The 15,757-nt window shown below is 38.6% G+C and overlaps 1 protein-coding gene and 1 pseudogene across 4 annotated transcripts in view; one reads left to right on the forward strand and one right to left on the reverse strand.

The window, feature by feature from the left end:
• Positions 1 to 15,757, reverse strand: part of BBS4 (Bardet-Biedl syndrome 4) — a 54,984-nt gene that overhangs the window by 19,772 nt on the left and 19,455 nt on the right. For 2 of the 3 annotated variants that reach the window (XM_080807418.1, XM_080807417.1), the window contains exon 3: positions 252 to 331. In XM_080807418.1, coding sequence (XP_080663544.1) covers positions 252 to 331 — 80 coding nt within the window. Of the gene's footprint in view, positions 1 to 251; positions 332 to 13,921; positions 13,968 to 15,757 lie in introns of all 3 variants that reach the window. The other variant, XM_080807419.1, reaches the window with a different exon arrangement.
• On the forward strand, positions 11,661 to 12,302 carry LOC308346030 (large ribosomal subunit protein eL22-like; annotated as a pseudogene). The gene is made up of 2 exons: positions 11,661 to 11,863; positions 12,085 to 12,302. The product of its transcript is annotated as a large ribosomal subunit protein eL22-like (transcript).

Here is a 15,757-nt window from a genome sequence, read left to right on the forward strand (position 1 = left end):
TGGTCTGAAGACCAAGAGCAAATGTATGAAATGCACAGAAAAAGGGGTCAAGGATGGGACCTAAGAACATCCCCAGCTCTTAAGAAATAAAGGGGAAGAGAAGCCAAAAATAGGAAATGGAAAAAGGAGAAGGAAACAATAAAGGGACAATATCACAGAACAAAAGAAAGAAACCTTTTAAGATTCATGCTGGTATGAAACAATGCTAGTTCTGCCGGCCTCTCACGGTCTCTATCGTTACACTCACTCACCTTGCATGCTTCATAATCCTTTCGGATATAGTGCAGATGTATTAACCAGTTCTGCTTCTCCAAAATCGGAAACTCTTGACCTGGGCAGCATATTTTAACAAAACAAACAACACAGTCGTTATTAGATTTTCCCCTTAAGCATTGTGCTCACATGTTACTACAGACATACTGCAGTATCACATTAAATCCTTCATGCTGCTGCCCACAAGAGTATCATCTAAATATACACATCTAAATGTGTAGATTTTTAAACTACAAGATACTTGTCCTACTATTACACATTGAATATATGCTTCTCCTCAGTTTTTGTGGCTTGACATCAGTTTCTCAGATCATAACTTGGCCTGAAAAAAATAAAATCATCCTTTGTCTCTTCTCTCTTTCTCTCTCCCTCATTATTGAAGGTGAATAAGATGACTCTCTAAAGGGTATTTCAGGAATATTACCAACATCTAATGTCCCATCTGATAGATCAGAGGACCAAAAATAGCTAAACACAGTCCTAGCAATAGGAAGGTAAAATATTGTACACCACTGCCCAGGAATGAGAAGGCAACAATGACAAAAGAAGCTATTGGAGTCACTGAAAATGATTTATGATAAACCATAAAATAAGTTACTATCGCTTTGAATTCAAAAGTATAAAAATATTGGTAAAAATTCATTAAGAGAGGCGCCTGGGTGGCTCAGTCGATTAAGTGGCTGTTTTTCGGCTTGGGTCATGATCTCAGTGTCCTGGGATCAAGACCCACATCAGGCTCCCTCTGCCTGCCACTCTACTTGTGCTCTCTCTCCATATATATAAATAAATAAATAAAATCTTTTTAAAAAATTTATTAAGAAATTACTTTTCTGTGGAGAAAAAAAGAGAGAGAGAGAAGGGTTCACACCAAACTCAGAACAGTGGTGAGGAAGGGGGAGGGAGGAAAGTTTTAAAAAGGAGACTTCAGGGGCACCTGCATGGCTCAGCTGGTTAAGCGTCCGACTCTTGATTTTGGCTCAGGTCATGATCTCAGGGTCATGGGATCCAGCCCCACATCCGGCTCCACACTGGGAGTGGAAACTGCTTAAGAGTTTCTCTCAGGGGGCACCTGGGTGGCTCAGTGGGTTACATGACCTCTGCCTTCGGCTCAGGTCATGATCTCAGGGTCCTGGGATCGAGCCCCACATTGGGCTCTCTGCTCAGCGGGGAGCCTGCTTCCTCCTCTCTCTCTGCCTGCCTCTCTAACTACTTGTAATCTCTATCAAATAAATAAATAAAATCTTTAAAAAATAAAAAAAATAAAAATTAAAAATAGAGTCTCTCTCGGGGCACCTGGGTGGCTCAGTCATTTAGCATCTGCCTTCAGCTCAGGTCATGGTCCCAGGGTCCTGGGATCAAGCCCCGCATTGGGCTCCGTGCTCCGTAGGGAGTCTAATTCTCCCTCTCCCTCTGCCAATCTCCCAGCTTGTGTTCCCTCTCTCACTCTGTCAAGTAAATAAATAAAATCTTTAAAAAAAAAAAAAAGTCTCTCTCTCCCTCTGCCCCTCCACAACCCACTCTTAAAAAAGGGGTGAGGGAGGGGTACCTGGGTGGCTCAGTGGTTTAAAGCCTCTGCCTTCGGCTCAGGTCATGATTCCAGGGTCTTGGGATCGAGCCCCATATCGGGCTCTCTGCTCAGCGGGAAGCCTGCTTCCCCCTCTGTCTCTCTGCCTGCCTCTCTGCCTGCCTCTCTGCCTACTTGTGATCTCTGTCTGTCAAATAAACAAATAAAATCTTTAAAAAAAAAAAAAAAGGGGTGAGGGAGACTTTAGTTCTTTGATGCTTTGATGCAAAAAAATAAAAATCGCTAAAGGATGCGTGACTAAATGTTTTTATTTATTAAATCTGGCCAGTGAGTACATGGAGGTTCGTATTTTTCTATGCACTTTAATACATATCTGAAATATTCTCTCTTAAAAAGGTAAAAGAAAGAATACAGCAGGAAACATGATGGAAATGATTTCTAATTATTTGCAATCATTTGTCTCATAACCTTAGGAGATACATTAACGGAAAACCTAAGACTTATAGATCCATAAAATGACAGGAAGGAAAAAAAGCCTTACTGTGACCCAGAGTCAGTGGAGCCAGAACACAGTAGGGAATATCAATGGAATTTATAAGATAAAATTATGACAAGAAAGTACGGATACGGTTTTCTATGCCAGAAGGAAGGAAAAAAAGGTAAAATGTTAAGCAGTGGACTCATCTTCCAGTAACCCATATTCAGGGTGGGACCACCCTTCTTCTAGTCAGCAAGGGCCTATCTGAGGTTCTTTGAAGACTTTTGTTTCCATCCTTCTCTTTCCTCAAGCCCCATCAGTCAACAGATCTTAAGCCATTTACATTCCACCTGACCACTTCTGGAATTAAATTTCCTATTAAAGGCCATACAAATCACTAAGCTTAGAGGTGGGTGTGGGTGGAGGGGTGTGTGCGCACACACGCACACATGAAAAGTGGGTAGAGAGCTACACTGTAAGTGTAGTTCTGGGATTAGGCTCAGTGAGTCATCTAGGGCTAAGACTCATTTGTACAGCCTACCACTCTGTCACCTACCCTCTGAAGGGCAAGAGTAGAAGGAGACACTGAAATCTCTGAGTTCAAAATGTCATGAAGTATCACTGCTTCTACAGCTTTCAGCTATAGAAAAAATTCATAAAAAGCAAATCTGAGTTTTGCTACTATTAAAATCTCACAATGAAAGATGAGTAATTTTCTCCATTTCCTGGATGAAAAATGGAGAAAAAAATACTCAATTTGCAGGGCAGCTTAAAAGCCCAAGGAAGGAAAGGAAGACCTAGAGATTAGAAGAAGGGAAGGCATCATCAAATCCAAAGGTTTAACGGTCATTTCACACTCCTGGAGACAAGAGTTTGTCTCAATGCTAAAAGAATTTTACCTTCATCAGAGATTTTAGAAATCATTTCAGAGCCCCATAACTGTCCTATTATTGTATGATCTTGGGAAATATACAGTTAACTCATCTATAAAACAGAGAGTCATTCATTCATTCAACAAATATTCACTGAATATCTACCATGTGCCAGGTACTGTTCTAGGCACTGGGGATACAAAAGTGAACAAAGCTGCCCTCCTGCCTTAAATCAGTGGGGACAGAGTTGGGGGGAAGTCAGAAAGTGCTAGCAGAAGGGATAGATGATAATAAAATAAGTTATATATGAGTGATATTTTTCTATGGAAAAAAAGCAGAGAAGAGGGACAAGGAGTATAGAGTAAGGGGTTACACTTTTAAGTAGGAGGGTCAAGGAATAAAATACCCTCACAGAGTTGGGAAGATTGAATGACAATATATAGAGGTTCAATTTCTGGCACATAGTAAGTCCTACAAGTGTTAACTGTTGTTGCTATTTTTATTATCTGTATTATTAGTTATTTTTCAAAGATGAGGAAATTCTCGATGCCTTAGAAAGAGTCTATAAATCTTGAGTCTATAGTTAGAATTTACCTGTAAATGTGTGAATTGAATTTCTTGTATTCCAAATCATTGCCCACTCCAATTCCCTACAAACAGGAGTACTGGTTTCTACATGTTTTCACAAGTATTATGAGAATTACCTACACAAAAGATCCTCTAAAAAAAAAGATAGGCACAATAAAGGCAAAGTTGAGCCTCCTCTATTTTACAGTGGAGAATGGTGGTCATCTCTGATGCTATACTTCAGGAGCCTCTATTACCACAGGGATCAGGGGGCCAGCTGATGAGATGAAGATAAGGTGATGTCTTTCAGCTATTGTATAAAAACTTCCTCGGTATCTCCAGTTCCCACGCTGCCCTTCCGCCATCACCAAGGCAGTGTGGGTAGAAGGCTGGCAACCTGGCAACCATACTGCCTTGGCCCTTCTCTTCTCTTGACCCCATTCTACTCTTTTGTGACATCCCTCCTCTTTCCTTCCCTCTCTAAGGATGCACTAGACTTCTATGTGAAACAACTACATAACCAAATAAACGTGACAACTGTTAAGAATCCTTCTTCCTTGTAATTTGCCCTAGATACCAAATTTTCCACCAAATGGCCCTAACTCAAATGATATATTACACTTTGATTAATGCTAGGAAATAACATCCTGGATATATGAAGGCTGAGCAGAAAGTTATTGTGCTTTGAACTTTCAGTTGAAAAATTTTCTAAAACGACTAACACTTTTGTAAGTACATCATAAATGAAGCCTTCTTTGATAAAGGATCTCTTCCGGGATAAGCAGACATAGCACATGGTTTTTTTTTTTTTATCTAGAATTCCCATCCTGATTCAGTACCAGCCTTCTCGGGACCTACAGCAAATTATTTAACTTCTCTGGAACTCCATTTTTCCCTCAGTAACTTTCAGTGGAGGGTACCTGGCTTGCTCAGTCTGTTAAGCGTCTGCCTTCGGCTTAGGTCATGATCCCAGGGTTCTGGGATCAAGTCCTACATCAGGCTCCCTGCTCAGTGAGGAGTCTGCTTCTCCCTCTACCCATCCCCACTGACTGTGATCTCTCTGTCTCAAGTAATAAGTAAAATCTTTAAAAAATAATTTTCAGGGGTGCCTTGGTGGCTCAGTGGGCTAAAGCCTCTGCCTTCAGCTCGGGTCATGATCCCAGGGTCCTGGGATTGAGCCCCGCATCAGGCTCTCTGCTCTGGAGCCTGCTTCCCACCCCCGTCTCTGCCTGCCTCTCTGCCTACTTGTGATCTCTGTCAAATAAATAAATAAAATCTTTAAAAATAATAATAATTTTCAGTGGAAAATTATGAAAAAGCTGAAAGTGGCCATTCAATAAATGCTAATTTCCTCATGTTATAACAGGACTAATAATACTTTTCTACCGCCATATATTATTTGGAACATTGGAAGATACGGCAAATCTTCTCCTGAGGCAAGGGAAACAAAAGTAAATAAACTAGTGGGACTACATCAAATAAAAAGCTTCTGGACAGCAAAGGAAACCAGCAAAACTAGAAGACAAGACAACCTACTGAATGGGAGAAAATATTTGTAAATGACATATCTGGTATGGGGGTTAGTATTCAAATACATAAAGACCTTACACAACTTAACACCCCAAAAGTAATCCAATTTTAAAATGGGCAGAAGAAAAAAAAAATAGGCAGAAGACATGAACATTTTTCCAAAGACATATAGATGGCTAACAGATACATGAAAAGATGCTTAACCCCACCCATCATCAGGTAAATGCAAATCAAAACCACAATGAGCTATCACTTGACACCTGTCAGAATCAACAACACAAGAAGCAACAAGTGTTGGTGAGAATGTGGAGAAAAAGGAACTCTTGTGAGCTGTTGGTGGGAATGCCAACTGGTGCAGCCACTGTGCAAGACAGTATGGAGATTCTTCGAAAAGTTAAAAACAGAATTACCATATGATCTAATAATTCCACTACTAGGTATTGACTCCCCCAAAACACAGAAACACTAATTCAAAAAAATACATGCACTCCTTTGTTTATTGCAGTATTTAAAATAGCCAGATTATGGCAGCAGCCCAAGTGTCCATCGAGAGATGGATAAAGAAGATGTGGAGTGTGTGTGTGTGTGTACATGTGTGCGTGGAATATTACTCAGCCATAAAAAAGAATGAAATCTTGCCATTTGTGGCAACATGGATGGATCTAAAAAGTATAATGTTAAGTGAAATAAGTCAGTCAGAAGAAGACAAATACCATATGATTTCACTCATATGAGGAATTTAAGAATCAAAACGAACAAAGAGGGGAAAAACAGACAAACCAAAAACAGACTCTTAACTATAGAGAGCAAACCGACCATGCCAGGGCGGGAAAAAGTAAAGGGATTAAGAGTACACTTACCTTGATGAGCACTGAGTAATACATGGAACTGTTGAATCTCTATACTGTACACTTGAAACTAATATAACACTGTATGTTAACTATACCAGAATTTTTAGAAAGAGGACAAATCTTGAAACAAATGTAAATGTAAGACATTTTTATTACTATCAATCTGAGCTTTGTATCAGTCAGGGTCTAACAAGGGAACATGAAAAACACTTGAGAATTTAAAACAGAGCGACTTCAATGCAGTGAACAGGTGATGAGAGAAATGAGAGGCCCACCAGGGAATGGTGGGGCAAATCAGAGGTTAGCATGGGAACAAAAAAAATCTACCACTGGAAGAAAAAAGGGGAGGAAATGTGTTGCTACCAGTATCCAGGGCTGAAGTTACCAGGAAGAAACTAAAACCAAGATGGCCTGACCGGCAGAAGCAACAGAAGAGATGCTTCCAGAGACCACCCACTCCTCCAACTTCCCCAAGCAAAAACAAAGAGAGGAAAACCCTGGGTTCTTCTTCCTCCTGCCCTCTAATCTCCTTCCAGTTCCTCTCACTTGCTAACCCAGACAGAAACTGCTGACACAGAGGCCTGTTAAGGGAAGAAGTCTGCAAGGGTCAGCTCTTCACAAGACACAGCAAAGAAGGGAAGGTGAGGAATGGATCTGAGGGCAAATAGGCCCAGGATCAGCAGAAACATCGACTCTGTTCATAAATGATGATGGAGAAGGAAGAGGACACTGGACCAAGTCAGTACTCACCCCATATAAATGCCAGAAGCTGGTTTTTAAAAAGTTATTATTCTTAAATTATTTGCTACCCAATTTGTTTGCTTCTTGTGAGCTTAAAATAGATGAGGAAGAAAGAAAAAGTCATATAAAAAGATCAATTATGACCAAAAAAAAACAATTATGGTTTTACTACATATCCTATTTTACTTATGCAAATCAAAATTTAACAATTACATTTATCCTTTTTAGGGATGCATGGGTATATATGTATCCTCCCATTTATATTAAAAATTTTTTATTATTATATACTGATTCATATGAATTACTTATATTCTGTAAGTACACAGAATATATTAGAATATATAATTTATTTATATATATTTCATATATATCCACATCAAATTGTTTTCCTCCCCTACTAGTCCACTGAATGGTCCTTTGAGGCTAGCAAGTTCTATAACTCATGGACTATTCTAACACTGCAGATGACAAAATTAAGACTCCAGAGGCTAAGTGATTTGCTCACTTTCACCAGCTAATTAATGAATGGGGCAGGGCTATAACCCAAATCTTCATGATCACTCATTAAACTACACCAAGTTTCTGCCCAACCATTAAAGATTTTCCAATTTTAAAATGTGTTTGTGCTGTCAACTAGATGTAACTTAGCAACACAAAATTAAATTAGATTTAAAAGTTTTTCTATGATAGGAAAAGCAGAAGAGAACTTTTTATTTTTAAGGAATTTCTATGCCTATAGAAATGCATGGGGACAAATGCACATGTGTACATGCATACAAAAGAGATTAAACATATCTGGAAACTGTTTGCTTATATCTACTGAACCTAATTCTATCCTTCCACTGACCAAGCAATCCTACTCCTAAGTACATGTGTATACCCAAATAACTTCATGGTGGCATTATGCATAATACCTTAAAATCAAAGTATCCCAAATGTTCATCAAGAGTAAACTGAACAGGGGCACCTGGGTAGCTCAGTTGGTTAAGCATCTGTCTTCAGCTCAGGTCATGAACCCAGGGTCCTGGGATCAAGCCCCACATTAGGCTGTCTGCTCAGCAGGGAGTCTGCTTCTCCCTTCTCCCACTGCTCCTCCCCTGGTGCTCGCTCGCTCTCTCTCAAAAATAAATAAAAACAAAAATAAACAAACAAACAAATAGTAAACTGAATAAACTAGGGTATAGCCTCACAGTGGAATACTATATAACAAATGAAAAAGATACAAAAAGATATTTTTTAAGTACATACTAAATGACTCTGTTTATATTAAGTTCAAAAGCACAGCAAAACTGATCTACATACTTTAAGTCAGATGTAAGTAACCACATTTGGGAGTAGTTAATGACTAGTATGGAGCATGAGGGAGGGCCTCTGGGATGCCGATGATGTTCCATATCTTAATCAAAGTGGATATATGAATACATCCACCTTGTGAAAATTTATTGAGCTATAGAATTATGACTTATGCACTTTTATGTATGCTATGTACTGATTTTTAAAAAGTGTCATGAATCAAAGTAAATACCTCCTTCACAAAAAGAATTAATTTTTACAATACCAGTATAGAAGAGGAGGGGGCACAAAACTCAGTCTGTGACTAAGGGTAAGATTCTCAAGACACAAAAAGCATTAATCATAAAAGAAAAAAACATACATCAGCCTCATCAAAATTAAAACTTCTAAAAATTAAAATCATCAAAATATGCATTAAGAAAGTGAACAGGAAAGAATCAGTCGGGAGGGAATCATAATATATATAACAGACAAAAGAACTTGTATCCCCAGTACAGAATTCTTACAAATCAATAAGAAGAAAACAAATAATCCAATTTAAAAATAGGCAAAAGCCTTGAATATTTCTCTCACAAAAGAAATGATCAGTAAGTATTGCTGAAAAAGTGTTCAACATCACCAGTCATAAATTTAAAGCAAATTAAAGTCACAATAAGATACTACAACATATTTACCAGCATGTCTAATATGAAAAAGACTGACAGTATCAAAGAATTTATAGCAACCAGTCTGGCAGGCTCATTTAAAGTTAAAACATACAGTTTATATATGACCCAACAATTTCATTCCCTAGGTACTTACTGTTGAGAGATTAAAACACATGTCACCCACACACAAAAAGATACATAAATGAATGTTCACAGAAGCTTTTACATAACAGTCAAAAACTGGAAACAACACAAATGTTCCTCAATAAGAGAATGGATAAACTCTGGTATATTAAGTCATACAATGGAATATTGGCACTTTTTAAAAAATTAAAAACTAAAAAACTACTGATACATTACAGCAACATGGATGAATATAAAAAACGGAGGAAAAGATAACTAAAGCTAAATAGTACATATTATTCATTCCCCCTGTAAGAACTTCAAGCACAGACAAAATTAATTTATAGGGACAGAAATCAGAGTGGCTCCTCCTAGAGAACCAAAGGGAGGACTGCTTGGAAAGGGGCATGAGGAAACTTTCTGGATGACAAAGACGTTTAATTTGTTCTGAGCAATGATTACATGAGTACATATGTTTGTCAAAATTCAAGAGTTGGGCACTTAAGGGACACCAGGGTGGCTCAGTCAGTTAGGCACCCAACTCCTGATTTTGGCTCAGGTCATGATCTCAGGGTTGTGAGACAGAGCCCCACCTCAGGCTCTATACTCAGTGGGGAGTTTGCTTGAGATTCTCTCTCTTCCTCTCCCTCTGCCCCACCCTCATGCACGCATTTTCTCTCTCTCGCTCTCTATCAAAAAAAAAAAAAAAAAGAGGGACACCTGGGTGACTCAGTGGGTTAAACATCTGCCTTTCGCTCAGGCCATGATCCCAGGGTCCTGGGATTAAGTCTCGCATCAGGCTCCCTGCTTAGCGGGGAGTCTGCTTCTCCCTCTGCCTGCTGCTCTCCCTGCTTGTGTTCTCTCTCCCTCTCTCTCCCCATCTCTCTCCTTCTCTGACAAATAAATAAATAAAATCTTCAAAAAAAAAAAAAAAAGACTTGGGCACTTAGGACCTATAGATCTTATTAGCACTTCCATTTAAATGAAAAATCAGGGGCGCCTGGGTGGCTCAGTGGGTTAAAGCCTCTGCCTTCAGCTCAGGTCATGATCCCAGGGTCCTGGGATCGAGCCCCACATCAGGCTCTCTGCTCAGCGGGAAGCCTGCTTCCCCCTCTCTCTCTGCCTGCCTCTCTGCCTACTTGTGATCTCCATCTGTCAAATAAATAAATAAAATCTTAATAAATAAATAAATAAACGAAAAGTCAGCATTGCTCCTTCTTTAAAAAAAAAAAAAAAAAAACAGAATTACATGATCCAGCAATTCCACTACTGAGTATACACTCAAAAGAAATGAAAGCAGGGAGCCATTTCTGCATTTGCTGCTAAAGTAGTCCTTCCAAAGAAGCTAAGTCCATGTTGGGGTAAAGCCCCCACTTCATCCTGTGAATAGCCTGGCAGCTGCCAGCCCAACACTTTCACCGGCATCTCCTGGGCCCTCCTCCTGCACAATGAGGAGGTGACGGTTATGGAGGTTACAATCAATGCTCTCATCAACACAGCCAAAGTAAATGCTGAACCTCTCTGACCAGGCTTGTGTGCAAAGACTCTGGCCATCGTCTACACAGGAGTCTCATCTGCAAAGGGTGGCGGACCTGCCCCTTCACCACTGTGGCCTCAGCTGAGGAAAGAAAGTGAACCACAGAAAGAAGAACCTGAGGAGGCTGACAGCATGCACTTTGGTCTATTTGACTAAACCTCTTTTATAAACATGTTCAATAAAAAGCTGAACTCTTAAAAAAAAAAAAAAAGAATGAATGAATGAAAGAGAGAGAGAGAGAAAAGAAAAGAAAAGAAAAACAGGGACTCAGACATTTATACACCAATGTTCATGGCAGTGTTACTGACAATAGAAGGTGAATCAACTCAAATGTCAATCAGTGACTGAATGGATAAATAAAATGTGGTATATTATGGAATATGGAATGGAGTATTACTCAGCCTTAAAGAGGAATAAAATTCCAACACATGTACAACATGGATGAACCCTGAAGATATTACTGCTAACTACAATAAGCCAGAAACAAAGGATGAATACTGTATGATTCCACTTATATGACGTAAACCCAGACTAATCAAATTCATAGAGACAGAAAGTAGAATATTATTGATAAAGAAAATGTGATACACACACACACACACACACACACAGAAATACTATTCAGCCACAAAAAAATAAAGATTCTTTTTTTTCCATTCATGACATGGATGGGCCTTGAGGACATTATGATAAGTAAAGTCATAGAGAAAGATAAACTGTATGATCTCACTGATATGCAGAAGCTAAAAGGAAAAAAATCGAACTCATAAAGAATAGATTGGTGGTTGCCAGTGGTGGGGGTGGAGGGTGGGCAAAAGCATGAGGGGAGTCAAAAGGTATAAACTTCCAGTTATAAATAAGTTCTGGGATGTAAAGTACAGCACAGTGACTAACATAAACAATATAGTAACCATATATCTGAAAGTACTAAGAGATCTTAAAAGTTCTCATCTCACACACACACACACACACACAGAAGTTTTGAAATTATATGGGGACGTTAACTAAACTTACTGCAGTAAGTGCAATATACACACTATCAAATCATCATTATATAATATAATATCATGTCAATTATATCTCAATAAAACTGGGAAAAAAGAGAAAAAGGAAAAAGAAAGTAGAATGTTGAGTCCCAGGTGCTGGGGGAAGGGAGTAATGCAGAGTTATTGTTTAATGGGTACAAAGATTCAGTCTGAGCCCTTTCTGCCTCTCCTGCCGCCATGGCACCCGTGAAAGAGTTTGTGGCGAAGGGGGGCAAAAAAAGAAGTTCTGAAGTTTACCCTTGATTGCACCCACCCTGTAGAAGATGATATCATGGATGCTGCCAATTTTGAGCAGTTTTCTTCAAGAGAGAATCAAAGTGAATGGAAAAGCTGGAAATCTCGGTGGAGGGGTGATAACAATTGAAAGGAGCAAAAGCAAGATTACCGTAACTTCTTTTTTTTTTTTTTAAGATTTTATTTATTTTTATTTGACAGTTAGAGATCACAAGTAGGCAGAGAGGCAGGCAGAGAGAGAGAGAGGAGGAAGCAGGCTCCCTGCTGAGCAGAGAGCCAGATGTGGGGCTCGATCCCAGGACTCTGAGATCATGACCTGAGCCGAAGGCAGAGGCTTTAACCCACTGAGCCACCCAGGCGCCCCGAGATTACTGTAACCTCTGAGGCGCCTTTTTCCAAAAGGTATTTGAAATATCTCACCAAAACATACCGAAGAAGAACAATCTCCATGACTGGCTGCACACAGTCGCTAACAGCAAGGAGAGTTATGAGTTACATTACTTCCGGATTAACCAAGATGAGGAAGAGGAGGAAGATGATGATAAGAACTCATTTATCTGGAATATTTTGTATAATTTAAAATAAAATTTAGGAAACAACAAAAAAAAAGATTCAGTTTGAGAAAATGGAAAAGTTTGGCCATGGGGCTGAACAATGTGAATGTACTTAATGCCACAAAACTATACACTTAAAAATGGCTAAAATGATAAATTTCATGTTCTGTATATTTTACCACAATAAAAAAAATGCCAATGCTCAGCTCAATTTAATCAGTGAAGTGGTAGGGCAAAAGCCAGATTACAATAGACTAAGAAAACAGAGCTGAAGATACGGAGACAATTAAGATTAACTATCTCTTCAAAAAGCAAATCAAAAAAAGTGCAGAAACACTTTTTTCTGTTACAGCAGAAACACTGAAATGAGATAACTGTTTATCAAAGATGCTGTGAGAGCAATCTCATGTGAATTGTAAACTGAATTAGATAACAACTAAATTACCTTCTGACTCTACAATTCTGTGTATGCAAGAACGGAAACATAGGAAAAGGGAACAGTATTAATGAAGTCAAAAGCACATATCTATAAAATCAGTACTGAAAACAAAAAACAGATAGTAATTACTTTGTAGAAGAAATTATTATACACAGCATAGAAAAATGACATATTTCCAGAATATGTGTAACATTCCCAACCTCCACAACCTTTACATTCTTTAATACTGACACATTATGGGGCACCTGGGTGGCACAGTGGGTTGGGCATTGGTTTTGACTGGGGTCTGACCTCGGGGTCATGGGTTCGAGCTCCACATCAGGCTCTGGTCTCAGTGGGGAGTCTGCTTGGGATTCTCTCTTCCTCTGCCCCTCTCCCCACTCTAAAATAAATAAACAAACCTTAAAAAAAACCTGACACATTAAAAATAGTCTATGGAGGGGCAGCTGGCTAGACAGTAGAGCCTGTCACTCTTAATCTCAGCGCCGTGATTTTAAGCCCCACGTTGGGTGGGGAGCCTACTTAAAATTAAAAAAAATTTTTTTTTAATTCAAAAGAAAAAATCTCTATGGAAGCAACCCAAATGTCCATCAACAAACTGATAAACAAAATGTGGTATATACATACAATGGAATATTATCAGCCTTAAAAGGGAATGGAATTCTGTATAACATGCTACAACACAGATGAACCTTGAAAACATTATGCTAAGTGGAATAAAAGCAAGACACAAAAAGGCAAATATTATATGATTTTGCTTATATGAAATAACTAAAAGAGGCAAATTCAGAGAAACAAAGCAGAACAGAGGTTGTTAGGGCTTAGAGGTGAGGAAGAAATGGACAGTTATTATTTAATGGGTACATAGTGTTTGTATATGGTGATGAAACAGGTTTTGAAATAGATAGTGGTTATGGTTATACAACACAGTGAATGTAATTAATGCCACTAAATTGTACACCTAAAAATGTTTAAAGAGGTAAATTTTATGTGACATATATTTTGCCTCAATAAAAAAAAATGTCTTCTATTAAAAAAATACCCTAAAAGCAAACCTCAAGCTGAGACCAAGTTTCTCACAAGTAAATATATTATCTCAGGTTGTAGACAAAACTCATCCTGGGCTATAGCCACCCCCAAATGGAAAAGGCGTCCAGTGGAAACTCCTTAAACAAAGGAAATATACCCATGAAGTAAATCAATTCACTCACCTCAGTGATGGATAGGGTCCTCAACTGAAAGCCAGAAGAAAGTCACCTGAGGTCATACCATAGGGAAAAATAAGAGGACTTAAGTAGCCCCATGTAGGATATTATTTTCTCAGAACCATCTAGTAATTCTGGTAAACAATTCCAAACAAGAAGTTCCTTGTTCGTGAAAAAGTCCAGATATATTTGGACAAAAATCCCAAATTTACCCATTCCACAGTTGGCAGTCGCCATCCTCAAGACCAGAGTCAAATGACAATTACAAGCCTCTCAGACTGAGGGGTGGGATGTCTTTGGGAGACAACATCCAAGTCCAGACTCAGAGATGCTCAGTTAAAATGCCCTCAACTATTCCTTGTTCAGATGAAGTCTTTCTGCTTGCTAATTCAACTTCTGTGTGAACTCTTCATGTTAAATTTATCAGCTTCCTGCCTTCCACCTTCAAGTGTCGTACTGTTTAAACGGAGCAGTGGTTCTCAACTAGGAATAATTCTGGACTCGAGAGACATACAGCAATATCTGGAGACGTTTGGTTGTCACAACTGGGCACTACTAACTTGTACTAGGTAGAGGCTAGTGATGCTGTTAACATCCTACAACATAGAGGTTAATCTCCCACCATAAAGAGTTATTGTGCCCAAAATGTCAATACTGTCAAGGTTGAGAAAATCTGAACTACAGGTTAATAAGACACCCAAGGATTTCACAGTGAAATGTGATAGCTTTTTGTGCAAAATACTACTTTAATCTTTAATTTTTCAACAAAAGTTCATTAGTTCTTAAGGCTGATATTTATCCTGTTTTCTTTATATTCCTTATATTTTCCAAATTTCTATGATGAACTTATGTTGATTTTTCTGATTTTATCTTAAAATAAAATAAATAAAATAAAAACCATTATCCTTTCCTTTTTCTGTAATAGTCTATTTGCCTAGAGACAATTCCTGCAGGTTGGCACTGTATATTTTTTCTACTCACATTTTATTCTTTATTGCTCTGTATCTGGAGCAGGAGTGACCAAAACTTGAGTTTACTGCACCATCTTAACTGGAAGCCCAATTTCATATCAGAATTCAAGAGAAATTACTGAGTACTATTAAAGCAAGTTTTATACAAAACAAACAAGTTTCTGATATTCTGTTTTTCAAGTCCATCATTTTACAAACCCGTACAATATTAAAATGTGTGATTCAGATATTTACACTATTTAAAATGTTTTTGTCATAAAAGGCAAAGGAAAGGAAAAGAGAAGTAATCAGTAGCAGCAGCACTACAAGCAGAGAGACAGAATAAACAGAAAAGAGAAAAACAGAGATGACGCAGATAATGGAAAGAAAAGCAAGCTCAGCACTAGTGATTCCTAAAACACTGTGCCAGAGGGAGGACAGTCTGACAGCCTCCCCTACAGCCTCATTTGTATATCCATATACCACTTACCTATCTGTCTGTGCTCTGCAGCCAGCAATGATTACCCTGACTCCTCAAAATTCACTCCTTATCAATTGATTAAATTAAACTAATCATGGTAATCCTATCTCCTTTGCCCACGACTGGCAGGCCTATCAATTTGACCCAATGAAAAGAGTATTCCTAAGAGGTTCTGGGGGAAAACAGGCCTTTCTTATTTTTAAAAGAGAAAGATGGGAAGCCAGACCATATCTCTGGCATTGGAACAGCAGATGCCTAATGCTAATGGCAGCTTTAATTCAGGAAAAAGCAGGCATCGCATAGCAGAGTGGAAAAGCAGAAAGAACTCAGGGCTTTATATATTATTGAATTGTGTGACCAATGCTAGAGCCCATTCTAATTCTGGACTTCCTCTTACATTAGCTGAAAAAA

The sequence above is a fragment of the Martes martes genome (genome assembly GCF_963455335.1).
Source record: "Martes martes genome assembly, chromosome: 7".
NCBI classification, from domain to species: Eukaryota; Metazoa; Chordata; class Mammalia; order Carnivora; family Mustelidae; genus Martes; species Martes martes.